This window comes from Ictidomys tridecemlineatus, chromosome 1, assembly GCF_052094955.1.
Source record: "Ictidomys tridecemlineatus isolate mIctTri1 chromosome 1, mIctTri1.hap1, whole genome shotgun sequence".
NCBI classification, from domain to species: domain Eukaryota; kingdom Metazoa; phylum Chordata; class Mammalia; order Rodentia; family Sciuridae; genus Ictidomys; species Ictidomys tridecemlineatus.
The window spans coordinates 48,570,238-48,585,550 of record NC_135477.1 but is presented as its reverse complement, the minus strand read 5'-3'; the positions used below and the strand labels follow the sequence as shown (position 1 = coordinate 48,585,550).

At 44.8% G+C, this 15,313-nt stretch overlaps 1 protein-coding gene across 50 annotated transcripts in view; it reads right to left on the bottom strand.

The window, feature by feature from the left end:
• Camk2g (calcium/calmodulin dependent protein kinase II gamma) overlaps positions 1-15,313 on the bottom strand; it is a 59,410-nt gene that overhangs the window by 12,196 nt on the left and 31,901 nt on the right. For 20 of the 50 annotated variants that reach the window (XM_078039981.1, XM_078040027.1, XM_078039984.1 and 17 more), the window contains 5 exons: positions 15,227-15,310; positions 14,940-14,982; positions 12,356-12,418; positions 10,414-10,457; positions 1,446-1,478 (listed from right to left, as the gene is read on the bottom strand). In XM_078039981.1, the coding sequence (XP_077896107.1) occupies positions 1,446-1,478; positions 10,414-10,457; positions 12,356-12,418; positions 14,940-14,982; positions 15,227-15,310 (267 nt within the window). The remainder of the gene's footprint in view (positions 1-1,445; positions 1,479-10,413; positions 10,458-12,355; positions 12,419-14,939; positions 14,983-15,226; positions 15,311-15,313) is intronic. The other 30 variants (XM_078040029.1, XM_078040071.1, XM_078040080.1 and 27 more) reach the window with 3 other exon arrangements.

Here is a 15,313-nt window from a genome sequence, read left to right as displayed (position 1 = left end):
TCTTGGGTGGGGGCTGTGGCTATGGTTCCAGAACCCAGTCCCCAGGAAAGAGCAGGCCACCCTGCAGGCCAACACTCCCAACAGCAACATGACCATGAGGGATCTCTCCTTGCCATTCAAAACATTAGAGTGGCACAGCAGGGTGAGGCTAAGAGGAAGCTGATCAGGAAGGAAGGCCAATCTCAAGGGCAAGAAGCCACATCATTGCTCTGTGCATCTAATAAGTCCCTAACCAGTATATAGTCTCACTGGGTGTCCAGGTGGAGTTTTGGTCACCAAGGAATAGTCTGATGCCTTTAACAGGAAGAGACAAATGTCCCTGTGCTTACTGCCTATGGCTACCGCCTCTGTTCAGAGTGTAAATGAGGACATGTTGACAGCTAGCATGTGCTTCTTCTCTCCCAGGACACACACAGAAGGCATCCAGACTGTCCTACATCTTGCCTGGAAGCCTCTTGGACCAGATTTGAAGTCCACCCCCAGCTTGCTGTCAGTGGCTGAGACACCCCCAAACCCAAAACAAGACATGGAACCTCGAGCTAGGTATCACATTTCTAAAAGACTCTACTGAACTCTGCAGGCTAGAAAGAAAGACCCCAGGAGTAGTCAGGACATGAGCCGAGAATAACATGAGCTGATCTCTTCTGTTTCCACCAGTAAAGAGTGGAATCCTCCTAGCTCAACTGCTGATGATGTCCTCTTGCTTGGGGTTGATCGGAGAAGGCTGCTCTGCCTGCCATGCCCAGCTGACACCAAGGCCCTCACAGGGAACAATAATGACAGAGTGCTTGTAAAACCTGCTTTATCTGCAGAGGGCCAGGAAGAAACCCAGGTGGCTCCGCCTCTGGTTTTAGTGGATGGTTTCATAATGACTAAACCTGCTGTGTTCTCCTTGGTGCCCTATGTCCCATGAGAAAGAAGATGTGTTACTGTAATCTTTCAGCTGTGCTGAAGGCTAGGTGGGAAGGATAGGACTCTGGGCCCACCCAGAAGATGGGACTTGCACAGGGGAAAACCCAGGAGAGCAAGAATCAGAGCCAGGAGCCAACCAGCAACTCTGCTACCAGCTGCCAGTTTGTAGATAGCAGTTGCTTATGCCCAGTGAGCAAGGCTTCTCCTCCTGAATCAGAGTGAGTGAGGTTTTCTCCTTGTGCTTACCACCTGGCCCCAAGTCCCTACCAGCTTCATGTCCTGCCCTACTGGAGGCCCATCCAAACTCCAAAGCAGGGGGTGCCATAGTGCACCTTTCAATGCCCAATTTTGAGGCCACTGGGTGACCTTGGGCAATGGCCCCCATCTGGCAGGACAGGCCACACCTGCCCACAAAGCACAGACATGCAGTGAGGATGAGTGAAGCACACGCACATGGCAGAATGGGTCTGCGTGGCTGGCAGGCGGGCACGGGCAGCATGGAGTGGGCGGATGGGTGGGCAGGCAAGGCTCACCATTAGGTGCACGCTGGAACTCGACTTCCTTTTCTGGACACATCACAGCAAAAAGGAAAGAGAAGGGGAAAGAGGAGGTAAGAAGAGAAGCACAGAGACACTGCAGGTTAGTGCACCAGCATGGGCTCTGCACTGGGGGAGAGAAGAAAGGAAGGAGGAGACCGGGAGTTCAGCACCAGAAGGGTTAAAACAGCATATAGACTGAAAAGCACACACACCCCTCCAGATCCCAGAGGGGAAGAACTCTGTTGTCAGGTTCACAAACACAGATTTAGTATATTAGAGAAGTCTCAGCCTTGCTCGGAGAAAGCTTCTTGGGGAGATTAAGTCACAAGTCTGTGAGGGTAAGTAATATCTGACTGTTGCAAATTTATAGGCTTATGTTCAAAAGGCTAGTTGTACCTTTCCCATACCGCTAGATCTGTCTGAAATATGAGTGAGCTGCTACCATCAGGAAAGTAACAAAAGCTACTCTAGACTATCCTTAGCTTTATTTTTTTTGGGGGGGAGGGCAACAGGGGGTACCAGGAATTGCACCCAGGGGCACTCAACCTCTGAGCCACAACCTCAGTCCTTTCTGTATTTTATTTAGGGACAAGGTCTTGTGGAATGGCTTAAGGCCTTGCTAAGTTGCTGAGGCTTGCTCTGAATCACGATCCTCCTGCTTCAGGCTTCAGAGCCACTAGGATTACAGGTGTGTGCCACAGTGCCAGCCATCCTTAGCTTTAATAACTTTGTGTGTGTGTGTGTGTGTGGTGCTGGGGATTGAACCCAGGGCCTTGTGCATGCAAGGCAAGCACTCTACCAACTGAGCTATATCCCCGCATTAACATTTTACTTCTGAACCTAGACTTTGCTGCACTCCTAAATTGCTTTTCTGATAAAAATGTTGGGTTTTTGAAAATGATCTCACAGTTAAATTTTGGCCATCCCCTTCTATATCAGTATGGTCATGCTTTTTTAAGATCAAATTTTGACTGCATTTTTGCAATTGCTGGGAAATAGAAGAACAGGAGTGCTGGTGATTACAAGTGCAGTGATCATAAAGATGCAGAGATGTAAGCCACAGGGAATGCTGAAAGTAGCAATTCCTTAGCCTCAACTAGATGTTAAAAGACTTTATGTTTAGATGTGAAACAAGAGCATCAAAAGGAAGACCTCATGGAACATTGAAAACTCATCTCAGAACACTGTGTCTAAAAGGTGAAGGGGAGTTATGTATATTACCATTAACTCACAGGAAAACAGAATCCCCTTGGAATATGTCCATCTGTTGTTTGACTTTTGAGCATTAATTTAGTGACATCCAACAAACACTGAGGGCTGTTCTGGGCACAGTAAATGTGTCTGATAAATTGTTTCTGTCCCCAACGGGGCTAATGTTTTACTTTGAAAAACATTTTTGGGCATGTATTATAATAAAAAAAGGGGGACTACAAATATTTAAAACAATAGTCCATAGTTTAGAATTTGAGCTAAATAAAAATGAATAATCTAAATGTAATCAGGCTTCTTTTGTACTAGCCCTCTGAATATGCTCAAATGTAAAATGAGATGTTACTTCCAAAATTATCTGTCAAAAAAAGAACCGCCTTACATTTATATCTACCTACCTACAAACCTACCACCCATCTTTCTTCCTACCTATTTCCCGATATCCTTTACCCAAACAAGAGTGTTAATGCTTTGAAGGAATAGGCTTTTCCCCTGGTGAAAGCAGCATCCAGGATTCTAATTTGCAATGAATCACAAAAATAATAAGTCTGCTGGGTGCTCATTCATCAGGCCCAGTCCTTGGTTCTGGTGATTTTCAGGGACTTGTTGTCAAAGGCCATTGCAGTTGCCTTTTCCTGGACCTTGCTTTAAAGCAGAAAATCTCTCATCCTCGTGCTAAATACATTCCCAGGCTTCTCCTAGCTGGCTCCCTTCTTCCTCAACTGTCCTGCAGAAGAACCTGAGATACTCTTTTCCCACTCCAAGACTGATTTCCAGGCTAGTTGCACATCTTTCAGCTTCTCTCCTCCATCTTCTCAGGGTTTTGCCCCTCAGCCATTCACACCTGGACTCTTCCACCAGCATACTGCAGCATTATTTAAAGGCCAGATCACTTTTAAAGAACCATGTCTCACATTTATTTAAAAGTTATATGCATATAGTTTTATATGCAGCTGTATATAGACATATGCATATATATGTACATAGACATAAAAATCCCACACTGGAAAAGAGTTCAAGCTTCCTTTTCATATTTAATTTAAATAAATGAATATTCAAATAGCACTTAAGGAAATAACTATACCCTCTTCTTTTTCGCTTTCTTCTTCTTTTTTTTTTTTTGTTGTTGTTGGAGGGTACTGGGAGTTGAACCCATGGCTTCTTAATACTCTAGCACTTAGCTACATCTCCAGTCTTTTTAAACATTTTGAGATAAGGTCTTAGTAAATTGCTCAGACTTACAAAATTCTCTCAGAACTTTGAGAACTTCCTGCCTTATCCTCCTAAGTAGCTGAGATTATAGGCATATGCCACTGCTCCCTACTCTTCTTTTTTAATTTAAAGCTTAGATGGCCATTGTGGTCTGGGACTAGCAGAATGCCAAGTTATTCTTAACTTGAGGCTTCTCAGGATCTGAGCCTTTGTGATCCATTCAGTCCTGTCCTCAGAAGAGCCTCTCACTTTCCACATACCCTGAGTCATTGATATTCACCTTCAAAGAAACCAAACTCAAGAGCACAAGATAGACTAGCTGCTCCAACCAGAGCTAGTTATTTTTTTTTAAAATTTTTTTTTGGTTATCAATGGACCTTTATTTTATTTATATTTGGTGTTGAGAATCAAACCCAGTGCCTCACACATGCAAGGCACAAGCTCTACCATTGAGCCACAACCCCAGTCTCAGAGCTAGTTATTTTGAGCATCTTGCTCAAAGTAAGCTTCTGAACAGTGAGAAGGAAACCTTCCTACAGGCATTTAACAGAAGAAATGAGGGAGGAAGTTGGGAAGGGAAGATGGGACATAGAAGAATTATCCATGATGCAGAAAGCTCAGGATCTTCTGAACAACTTACAGGTCTCCCCTGTAAACAGGTCATCAAGTCCTCTTTCAAGAGAGCCCTCAAAGGTCCAACTCTGCACACCTAGCTTCATGTTCCCTTTCCTTTACTCAGAACTCTTAAGCAACCATACCATTCATTAATTGATGTACACATGTTCCTGAGTTTAAAAGAACTGCCGTCACATTATCAATAATTTGGAAAACAGAAGAGAGGCAAAACCATCCTAACTTCTAGTGCCCTTCTAGTCTTTTTCCTTTCACAATTTAAAATTATAATTTATAAGCTACACAAAAGTTTATGCCTTGCTTTAAAGATAAAAAGTATTGATTTAAAGAGAATTTGGACTTATTGGTTGTAACAGTCATGTACAGTCTAGGTGAAAACTGAAAATACAAAAAAATGTATTTTTAAAAAGTTGCCAAATTTGGGGCTGGGGCTGTAGCTCAGTGGTAGAGTGCTTGCCTAGCACATGTAGGGGGCACTGGATTCCATCCTCAGCAGCACCACACAAAAATAAATAAAAGTATTAAAAAGTTCCCAAACTTGCATCATCCAGTGAAGTTATGGTTTATATATATACTTTGATGGGTTTCCCTTCCCTCTTCCTTTTACTCCCTTTGCCCCCTTTCTTTTTTCTGTAGTGCTTGAGATTGAACCCAGGGCCTTGGCCATACTAGGCAACTGTTCTATAACTGGGCTCCATCCCCAGCCCTTTTTATTTTGAGACAGAGTCTCTAAGTTGTCCACAAGGACCTCAACCTCATGATCCTCCTTCCTCAGCATCCCAAGCAACTGGGATTATACAGGTTCTTTCAGGTTTTTTTTTCCTTTTACACATATTACACATAACTTACAAAATCAGTATCTACAAACATTTTTTAAAGAAAAGTTAGCCATTAGTCTTTTTTTTTTTTTTCTTCAGTGGTACGGGGAATTGAACCCAGGAGGCTCCACCAGTGAGCTACATCCCTAGACCTTTTTATTTTGAGACAGTCTCAATAAGTTGCCCAAATTATCCTTGAACCTGCCATCCTCCTGCCTCAGTCTCCCAAATCGCTGGGATTATAGGTGTGTGTCTTCACACCTGGCTCCTATGTGCCTCTTTATATTCCATCTTTTTTACTTAATGTAAAATATTTTCTTGCTATATTTTTACTTTATATAAAGCATTTCTGAAACTGTATGCTCATGAAAACAAATAACTTTAAAATAGTCTATTAAATGGAAGTCCCATAATTACTTAGTCATTTCCTTATTGGTTTTTAAATTGTCTTCAATCTTTTCAGTTATAAAAAAAAAAATGTCATGTTGAACATCTTTCTGCTTTCAACTTTTTCCTATTCTAAATTATTCTGAAAATAAGATAATCAGGAAAGAAATTCCCAGAAGTAGAATTATAAAGTAAAAAAGGTAGAAACACTTGCAGCGCTTTTGACCACAGGCTGTATTAGAAAGGACCACTGTGGTTTTCATTACTGTCACCAACTTAAGAGTCAAAAAATAGCACCTTGTTTCAATTTCCATTTCTTTGATGCTAGTGAAGCTAAAAGTTTTTCCACATTTGTTATCCAGGTCTACTTTCTCAACTTCAGATGGTCCATTCATCTTCTTTGATCATCTTTCTGCTGGGTTTTAGCAGAAATTCTTATTTGTTGAAGAAACTATTTAATAAAAAGACATCCCATACTGCTGTGGGTATTTTCCCTGCCCATCTATTTTCAACTTTTAATTTTGAAAATTGCCTTCCTAAATATCCTGAAAACTTTTTTTCCTCAAAAGTGCGTTGCACTTGTCAGGACCTGGACACACAACAAGGCTAGGTTCCCCACACATGTTTTCATTTAAAGCAATTTATCTAATGTTTCTGGATGCCCAGGTTCCTCCTCAGTGTTCCCACGGGATCTGACACTACTGTACACTCTCTGTTCTCCCAATTCTTTGTTCTTTCTTTCTTTTCTTTTTTTTTTGTGTGTGTGTATGGGGGAGACAGGGATTGAACTCGGCCACTGAGCCACATCCCCAGCCCTATTTTGTATTTTATTAGAGACAGGGTCTCACCTTGCGTTTGCTGAGGCTGGCTTTGAACTCGAGATCCTTCTGCCTCCGCCTCCCAAGCTGCTGGGATTACGGGCGTGAGCCACCGCACCCAGCTGTTCTTTCCCTTGTTGAAAACCCTTATTCCAGTCCATTATTAACAGATAACCCCCCAATTTTATCAGACTTCTAAACTTTTGTGTGCTTTAGATTCATCTGGGAGAAGGAAAGTATTAAAATTCACTGGTTGATTCTGCCTCCTACTCAAGGCCTCTGGGAATCTGAATTTCAGACTACACCCTGTAATCTGTGTATATGCACATGTGTGTGTCTGTGTGTGTATAATATATAATGTGCATATTTTTAGTTGTTGATGTACCTTCATTTATTTATTTATGTGGTGCTGAGGATCAAACCCAGTGTCTCACACATGCTAGGCAAGCGCTTTGCCACTGAGCCACAACCCAAGCCCCTGGAATCTGTGTATTTTTAATTAGTTCTTTAATCTTACAAGGCTGCATTTGATGTTTATTTTGGGGACTAGCATTCTAGATAGTTCTGCTAGAAACTTCTCTCTCCCTCTGGTACTAGAAACTAAATCTGGGAGTGCCAAACCACTGAGCCACATCCCCAGACCTTTTAAATTTTTATTTTGAGACAGGGTCTTGCTAAATTGCTGAGGTTGGCCTCAAACTTGTAATCCCCATGCCTCAATCTCCCAAATTGCTGGGATTATAGGTGTGTGCCATCACACCCGGCTAGAAACCTATCTCAAAATGGCTCCTTTATCCATCCTCTCCCCTCCAGCTCAGCAGTCTCTGCTGTATTTTATGTCCTGTTTTTGGCATTCACTTGTCCCTTTAGCCAAGCAGAAGCTACTGAAGTTCCCATAATCATCAGCAGTTTCAAACTGTAACTTCACATGTGCTGTTCCCTCTGCCTGAAATATCCTTCCTCCTCCACAACCTGGCAAACCCCAACTGTTGGTCCTTCAAACTCGGTTCCTGGCCATCTCCTTCAGGAAAATTTCCTGATCTGGCTTGATGCTGTCTCTCTACTCCCCCAGTTCCTGTACTGTGCACATCTTCTTCAGGCACCTTATCAAATTGTACCAGAACTGGTGGCCGCCCCATCTTTCTCCCACTGCAAACACCTAAAAGGGTACATCTACCTTTGGTAGATGTTGCTGCCTTCCAGCTCTTGGAGCACACAGCAGGCATCTAATGAACAGTGGCTGAGGGCTAGGGCTGGGGCTGAGCAGTAGAGTGCTCATCTTGCATGTGTGAGGTCCTGAGTTCAATCCTTAGTACCACATAAATAAAATAAAGGTATTGTGTCCACCTACAACTAAAAAAAGATTTTAAAAAATCCTTAAAAAAAACAAACAGTGGCTGAGGGGGTGCATTTGTGAGATGCCCCCAGATTCAATGTTGGATTCTTCCTTGGGCTGTATCAGGGACTTTAAAAAGATATGTCCATCCACATACTCCACTTTTCCTTCAATCCCAACATGGCCAAAATAGAACTCTTCCTCTTTAGATGACCATTTTCTTCACATCTACTCGCATTTCTAGCAGAGGTACCAACATTCCAGGCTGGAAACCTTGATATTATCTGATGATCTTTTTAATCCCTCACATATAATGTGAGCTTCCACTGACACACCTTTGATCAGAGTTGGTATTCCCTGACTCAAGGGCGCAAGTGGACCATAGATACAGGCAACCTCATTCTGAATAGAATTTTGACTATTATCCCTTGCTATTTCTAATCAACTTTCCTTTTCAATGCTATTGCCAGATTACAATAAATCCTAATTGACACCACTGAGTCTAGCTCTTCCCCTCTTCCATTTATCCATATGCCCTCAGCTAAGTCTTCCTCTGTCTTTCTTTGTACTGGGGATTGAACCCAGGGCCATGTGCACACTAAACACAAGCTCTACCATGGAGTTACACCCTCAGCCCTTCAAATATTTCTCAGAATTCCTTCCACAGCTTTTCCTACTTGTGGCCTATGATATTGTCTAAGGTCTAATATATAAACTTCCAATTATTCTACTCAATCAGACTGATCCAGCTGTATTTGGCAGGGGCTGGGGGGCTTGCTGTGCTCTCCAACTGAGTTATGCCCCCAGCCCCAGCTGTATATATATATATATATATATATATTTAAATTTTTATTTGTTCTTTTTAGTTATATATGATAATACAATGTATTTTGACATATTATACACACATGGAATATAACTTCCCATTCTTGTGGTTGTACATGATGTGGAGTTACACTGTTTACATATTCATAAATGAACATAGGAAAGTTATGTCTAATTCATTCTACTGTCTCCCAGCAGTATTTCTGAGATCTCTCTTCCATACACCCTGTGTTCCAGTTAGGTGAAGAACATGCGTGAAAACTCATAAAATTCATATTCTTATTTTTAGGTTACAGAAGCAATACCATCTCATTTTAAATACATTTAAGTGTACAAAGTAAAAGCTGAAAGGTGTTTCTCTCTGCCCTGCTATCACCTCTGACTCCATACCCTAGAGGCAACTGCTGCACTGCTTTCAATCTTCCTGTATCTTAGGCTTCCTATAATAAGCTTTTTCCCATGAGCTTTTTGGCCTGAACCACCCCATGGAGGGTCCAGTAATAGTGTTTAGCTGGATCCAGCTATGTCCACTTTCCTCTCCCTAAGGCAACGTAAAAGCTACATTGTACCTCCTGTATGTGCCTCTCAGAATGTGTGCAGAGCAAGACATCTGATAGTTATGTACTAAATACTTTGTAAAGATGGATTGATTTTAGTTTCTTCCCCAAACAGAAATTTCCAAAATCTTTCTCCAAGTAAACCTACCCACTTTTCCAGACTTGACTCTACCCACCTAGCTTGAGTTCAAAACTGGGGGACTGCCTGGCCATCCCAGTTCCATGTCGGCAGGTATGCAAGGAGCCCAAGTTCCCCTCTTATGAGCAGAAGGACACAGAAAGCAGGCATGCAGAGAATAAAGGAAAAAGGAAGGGATTGGCAGAAGGGAATGGGGACAAAAGATCCTGGAAAAAGGCCCAATTTAAATTTTTGTTGGAGATTTGAAGGTTTGGATAATTTTATAGGTTGATATTCTCTGTGATGTCAGTTGGAAGGCTTTAAGACAGTATGAACTCCTATCCAAAGTTCCAGTCCCAGGACCCTTTCTTCCTCCTAAGCATCCTCATGCACCTTGGGCCCTGTGGTTGCCCCGCCTCTCTTCACTTCAGCTGAACAGCTACTCACAACAAGGGCTTCCTGTTGGGACCTGCAGGCACCTGGTCCTTCTTCTCGGCCAGGTCCCATAGAAGCCTAATCTCAAGAAAGTTTAAGATACTTTCACTCAGTGGTATTTAACCAGGGTTCTGGAAGTATTTTGCAGAAAAGGACAAAGACCAAAGAATAGTGTCTTCAGGTTTCTAGTCCTATACCCTGCCTGAATCACCCAAGCAAACTTTGCTTTCATTTGATTAAAAAGGGTTATGAAAAAAATGGAGGGGGTGGGGGGTGTTTAATTAGATGTCCTAAAATACCTCAGAGTGTCAAGCCCTCAAGATGAAGCACATGTGTGGAAGTCAGGCTTAGGGTCAGCTCTAGGAAACTACAATTTGGACTGCTTCCCCTGAGACTTTCCCACCCAGCTAGATCAGGAGAGACACCTTTCCATTCTTCCCTCCCAGGCCAGTGGAACCTGCTCTTCTCAGCATAGAGGCTTCCAATTTAAAGCAGAATAGCAAGAGTAGATGGTTTTCAGGAAAAGGAGAAGCAAGGTGCCTAGACTTCTCAAGAATAACTACCAGGGGGAGAGGCCAGTCTCTGGTCAGAAGGCTGGAGAAATAGATACCCACCTTGACACCTCCATCCGACTTCTTGTTCAATAGGCTTTTGGCAGCTGTGAAAACAAAGAGGAAAGTCACATCTTCTGCATCTTACCCTCGTCCCAACCTGAAGTCTGGCAGCTGGATCTGAAAGAGACTGCTATATCTGACAAGGGGGCCAGGAGTCTCCTGAAAGAGACCCTTCCTAGTAGTCCCTCTGCAGGAAGGGCATCTTGAGTGGTGTCAGGGTCTTCAGGATGACACCCCAGGATCTCCTCTGCTGTGGAAGCTGGCTCAGCAGAAACAGACACCCTGTGCTTAGGAGAAATCATGTTCAGTACTGGAGCAGCCCAGGAGCACTGGGAGCTCTGCCTTTGAGAGCTTCCACCCAGGCCTAGAAACAAAGTGCCAGGGTGAAAGGGTGAGGGCTCCACTCTTAGATGCCACGGAGGTTCTCCAGATAGCCACACTGGAAGGATGCAAGACATCTCCGGACTGTTCTCAAGAAACAGAGTGTCACAGTTCACAAAGGAGACCAGATGTGAGGACAGACAGACACAGACACAGAAACCAGGACCACCTACAGGAGGATTTTGCCAGGGGGTTGAAGCCTTCACTGGGCAGGACCTCACCAGGTTTACTGGGTCCTAGCTGCCATCTTTTCCCCAGACTCTCTGGACTCATGAGCAGGAAGGTTTAAGCAGAATAACGAGTTATCAGATTCTAGCCAGGCGTGGCACAATGCTCAAGGCTGACCAGCTTCACACCAGAAGGCTGGTGACGGGCTGAAAACGGAATCAGCCCAACTGTCTGATCCACCTGGACTGCCTGGGTTTAAATCTTGGTTCCAGCTGCTAGCTCTGTGACCTTGTGTGAGTAAGCCTCTCTCAGCCACAATTTCTTTAAAAATGGGATAAATAAAACAGGCCTAGGTCACCAGGCACTGATGAGGGTCCAAAAGGACCATGCCTGAAAAGCATTTAGCACAGTGTCTTGCACATGATTTAAGTACCCTACTAACCATTGTTATCACTATTGCTGCTATCCTTCTGCTCTTTAGGTGGCCATTCCTACCTAAGCTGTGTCCCATATTTCTCCAGTGAGATCAAGGGTCCTTCCATCACAAGATTCTGGCTCCAAAAGAAGGGCATTTGGTCTGATCTCCAATTATGCTGCATTTGAAAATTATTTTTTTAAAAATATATTTACTAGTAAGGGCTTTGTTTACATTAGCCAGTTCTCAATTCTGGTTGCCCACTAGAATTACTCAGGGAGTTTTAAAAAAATGCTCACGCCTAGTCCATCCACTAGGGATTCTAATTTTGTTTATCTGGGGTGGGGTCCTGCCACCAGGATTCTTTAGGAGCTCCCAGGTAATTGGTTGTTCTGTACAGGTAAGGTTGACAGCCTTTGACATACCTGTTCTTAAGCATCACCACGTTATCTGTCATCCTCATTAGAGAGATGAGAAAACTAAGGCTGGGAGAACTGATGTGACTTGCTCAGAGTATAGCAAGGCTAGAATTCAAACCCAGAGATGGCTGACTGAGGTTTTTGCACTCCACAGCCTTTCAGACCTGGAGGCCTGCAAACACCAGACTTCATAATTTTGAGGGGCAAGGCTTCCTCTGTGGGCTCTTTAACAGTAGTGCAGAAGCTTAGTTCCAGCACTGGGCAGCTCTGCAGGTCAGGCCCTTGGGCTGCCTGGAGGGAAGGCTCCTATGTCCCAGCTCCACATCCCCAGGCTATTGCCTCCTGAGAGTTGGCAAGCGCCCAGCATGCATGGCTGGTTAGGGGGCTCTGTAACAACAATGCGCTCGCAGATGCCAAGTTAGGTGGTCCTTCTGGCATGCCCATCTCAGCCCGCAAGCATGGAACTCGCCTCCCTGGTGCGTGGGCCTGGCATGCTGGCCCTCCTGGTGGGGTGGCAGGGAGCCGAGGCAGGCGGTCAGGGAGGACTCATGCCACGTACCTTGCCCGGCCAGGCTGGCGGCGCTCGCGGCAGGCGAGGCGGGGGCGGAGCTCTGCCTGCCAACTGAGGGGATACAATCTCTCAGTGCACAGAGCTGCCGCAAAGCCACGGGGGCCAGTCAGCAGCGAGCATGCCCCAGCATGAGGCACGGGCACCACTGGCTGCCCACACACAGCAGGGCCCAGGCGGCATGGCCAAGCCAGCCGAGCTGGGGGAGCGGAGGCGCCAGGGGCAGGCCGATGAGGCAGGTGCAGCCAGTCCTGCAGCAGTCCAGGAGCCTGAGAGGACCAGGCTGGGACAAGGTGAAGGGAACACCATATAGCTACTTTGAGGAAATGTACTTAGTGCTTGTTCCATGACCAACTCAGGTGAGGGTTCATAGGTAAAAGCTTGCCTTGGTGAGAGGAAGGTGCCCTTTCTGAGGTGATCCAGCCCTTGCTTAAGGTTGTGAGGATACCAAGCTTCACCTTCAGACCTTCCCTCCCTAGGACATAAATGAGCTCTGTAGCTAAGAGCCTGGAGCATAGAGCAGCCCTTTCCCCTCAACACACTGGGAATGGTAGAAAGACTGGCACTTACATGGCCTCTGGACAGCTAAGTTTACAGATGGGCCCAGCTCTATGACCTCTAACTTCTCAGAGACAAAGGGCTCTCCCTCTTAAGGGAAGTAGCCAAGAGAAGCAGCTTTACTCAGCCTGTGCTTCACAGTGTCTTGAGGTAAAGATGCCTAAGAAATAAGCCCCCAGAAAGACAACAAAGGCCTCTGAAGAAATATACTCTGGAAGTTATGATTTTACCATTCACCAGGCTATTGAAGTCCAGGGCTAAGATGTGGCCCCACTATTTGGGGTCTACTTGGGAAATAGCCTAGTTTGTGTCTAAGGAATCACAGGTGCCTTTCCTCCTTGACACACCTATAGACAGCTCTTTCTGCAGAAATTTCCAGAGACAGAAGAGGCCATCTTAGAAGCCTAAAGAAATTTAAAAAAAAAAAATTTTTTTGCATCTTCTTTGATCCAGGGCAGTGAGCTCAAAGGCCAGATGAGGTCTGGGCAATAAGAATGGAAGGCTCTTTAGGGATGAACTAAAGTACTATGTCCTAACAGAGAGACTGACTTCTTGAAACCAGGACACCAATTTCCTGAAATGCTGGTTGTGGGTGGGTGATGTGGAGACCAAAGGCCACAAGACAGGAAATGCTACTGATGGGCCAGGCTAAAAGAGTAGCAGTAGCCTGTCTTCGCATTTAACTCAAGAGAAGAGAAGACAGGTAGACATCAAGGGTCAGCATAAAAATGCCCCTAAGCATCCTCTAGAAAAGCTCTTAACTCCCGAAAGTAGAAGCCGTAAGCAGTTAGAGGAAAGAAGCACAGTGTGGGGCCACAACTCCATCTTTGTGGCAGATGGACAACCCATTGCTCCCAGTGCCCTGTGTAAGTGGTGAAAGCCCAGGATGGGGCATGACTGGGGCTCACTATCCATCCCTGATATCCCAGAGCCTGTGACTCTTGGGCTGGAACTGGTGAAGCCCTAGGCTCTCTTACCTGCAGCCTCCTCCAAGCTAAAGCCCATGGGTTACCTGGAAACAGCACAGTGGGAACCCACCAGGACTTCAGCTCAAAGAAGCAACCCCTGCCCAAAGTGGCTGCCCACCCTGACTGTGGTTGGTGCTCCCACACAAGCCTCTCTCCATGGCGGTGCAGGAGGAAAGCAAGGGAGGGAGTCTTGTTAGGAGGATGAAAAGGGCTCTTGAACCAAAACAGCGAGGCTGGGGTTAGAGGGAAGGAAGACCAGGGCTACAGCAAGCTGGGGACAGACTTCTTTGTCTTCATTTAAGCCTTGATATTAATCTTTTTCTCAAAGAAAACCCACCGTGCTCCCAACTGAGGGCAAACAATACTGGGGGTAGGGTTGAAAGCAGGGGGCAAAGGGGAGTGGAGTGTCTTGCATCTTAGAAATAATGTCAAGTGTGACTTACAAATTACTGATCCCAACTCTCTTGATTCCTTATGTAAATCTAAGTTCCTTTCCTTCCACTGGCTGGTCTCTAGTTCTTCATTTTTACAGCTAGTATCAGAGAAAATATTTTAAGCCTGAGTCACCTTAAAAGGTCTAAACATCTGGAATAATTTCTATTAGTCATCTCTACTTGGACACAAGGAAGAAAGAGATCACCCTAGTGATCAGTTGGTGGCAATTGAGAACATTCATAATATTTCAGCTTGATTTTGTTTTTCCCTTCCAGTGCATCCTTCAATACCTTAGATTGGCTATAACCCTAAAGTGCTGAGAATCTTCAGGGAATTCAATAAAAATGTATAGGGAGAAAGTACATAGGATTCTGGACAGGCTACTCCTTGGGAGGTTCTAAGGAACAAATTCATAAATTTGAGCCCAAGTGAAGGTTCCTCCCCTCACACCAAGAATTTCAGTAAGAGGACTCAGCAGCAGAACCTTCAGAACAGGATCCCTGTTAATCCTGCTCAAGGAATCACCTGAGACAGCCACACTGCCTGGGCTGGCTGTGCTCTATGCCTGACCCACTCACCTCGGCAGAATTAAAGAGTTCAGCTGGGAAACATACCTGAGAAGTTCCTGGAGACAAGCATGGTCGTGAGGATGGCACCCTAGGAAAAGAGGAGAGTCCTATGAGTTCAACCAGACTCTATAAATGGATAGCCTGGCCTCAGGCAAAGCAGCTCATGGCTAGAGCCTGGAGTCACAGGATTCTGGCATCCTTAACATAGCTTAGCTACAACTTGCATAGCTTAGCTTCAACTAGGAGCAGAGCTGCCTTGTCTAATGGGGCAAGACCTGCATTGTTAACAGGCTTGATTTCAGGAGGCCAGTGGCACAGAAACCAAGACTTACCTTCAGTTTTCTCCGGGCATTGAATTTGCGCAAACACTCCACAGTCTCTTGGCGGTGCATCATGGAGGCTACCGTGGATCGTTGCTA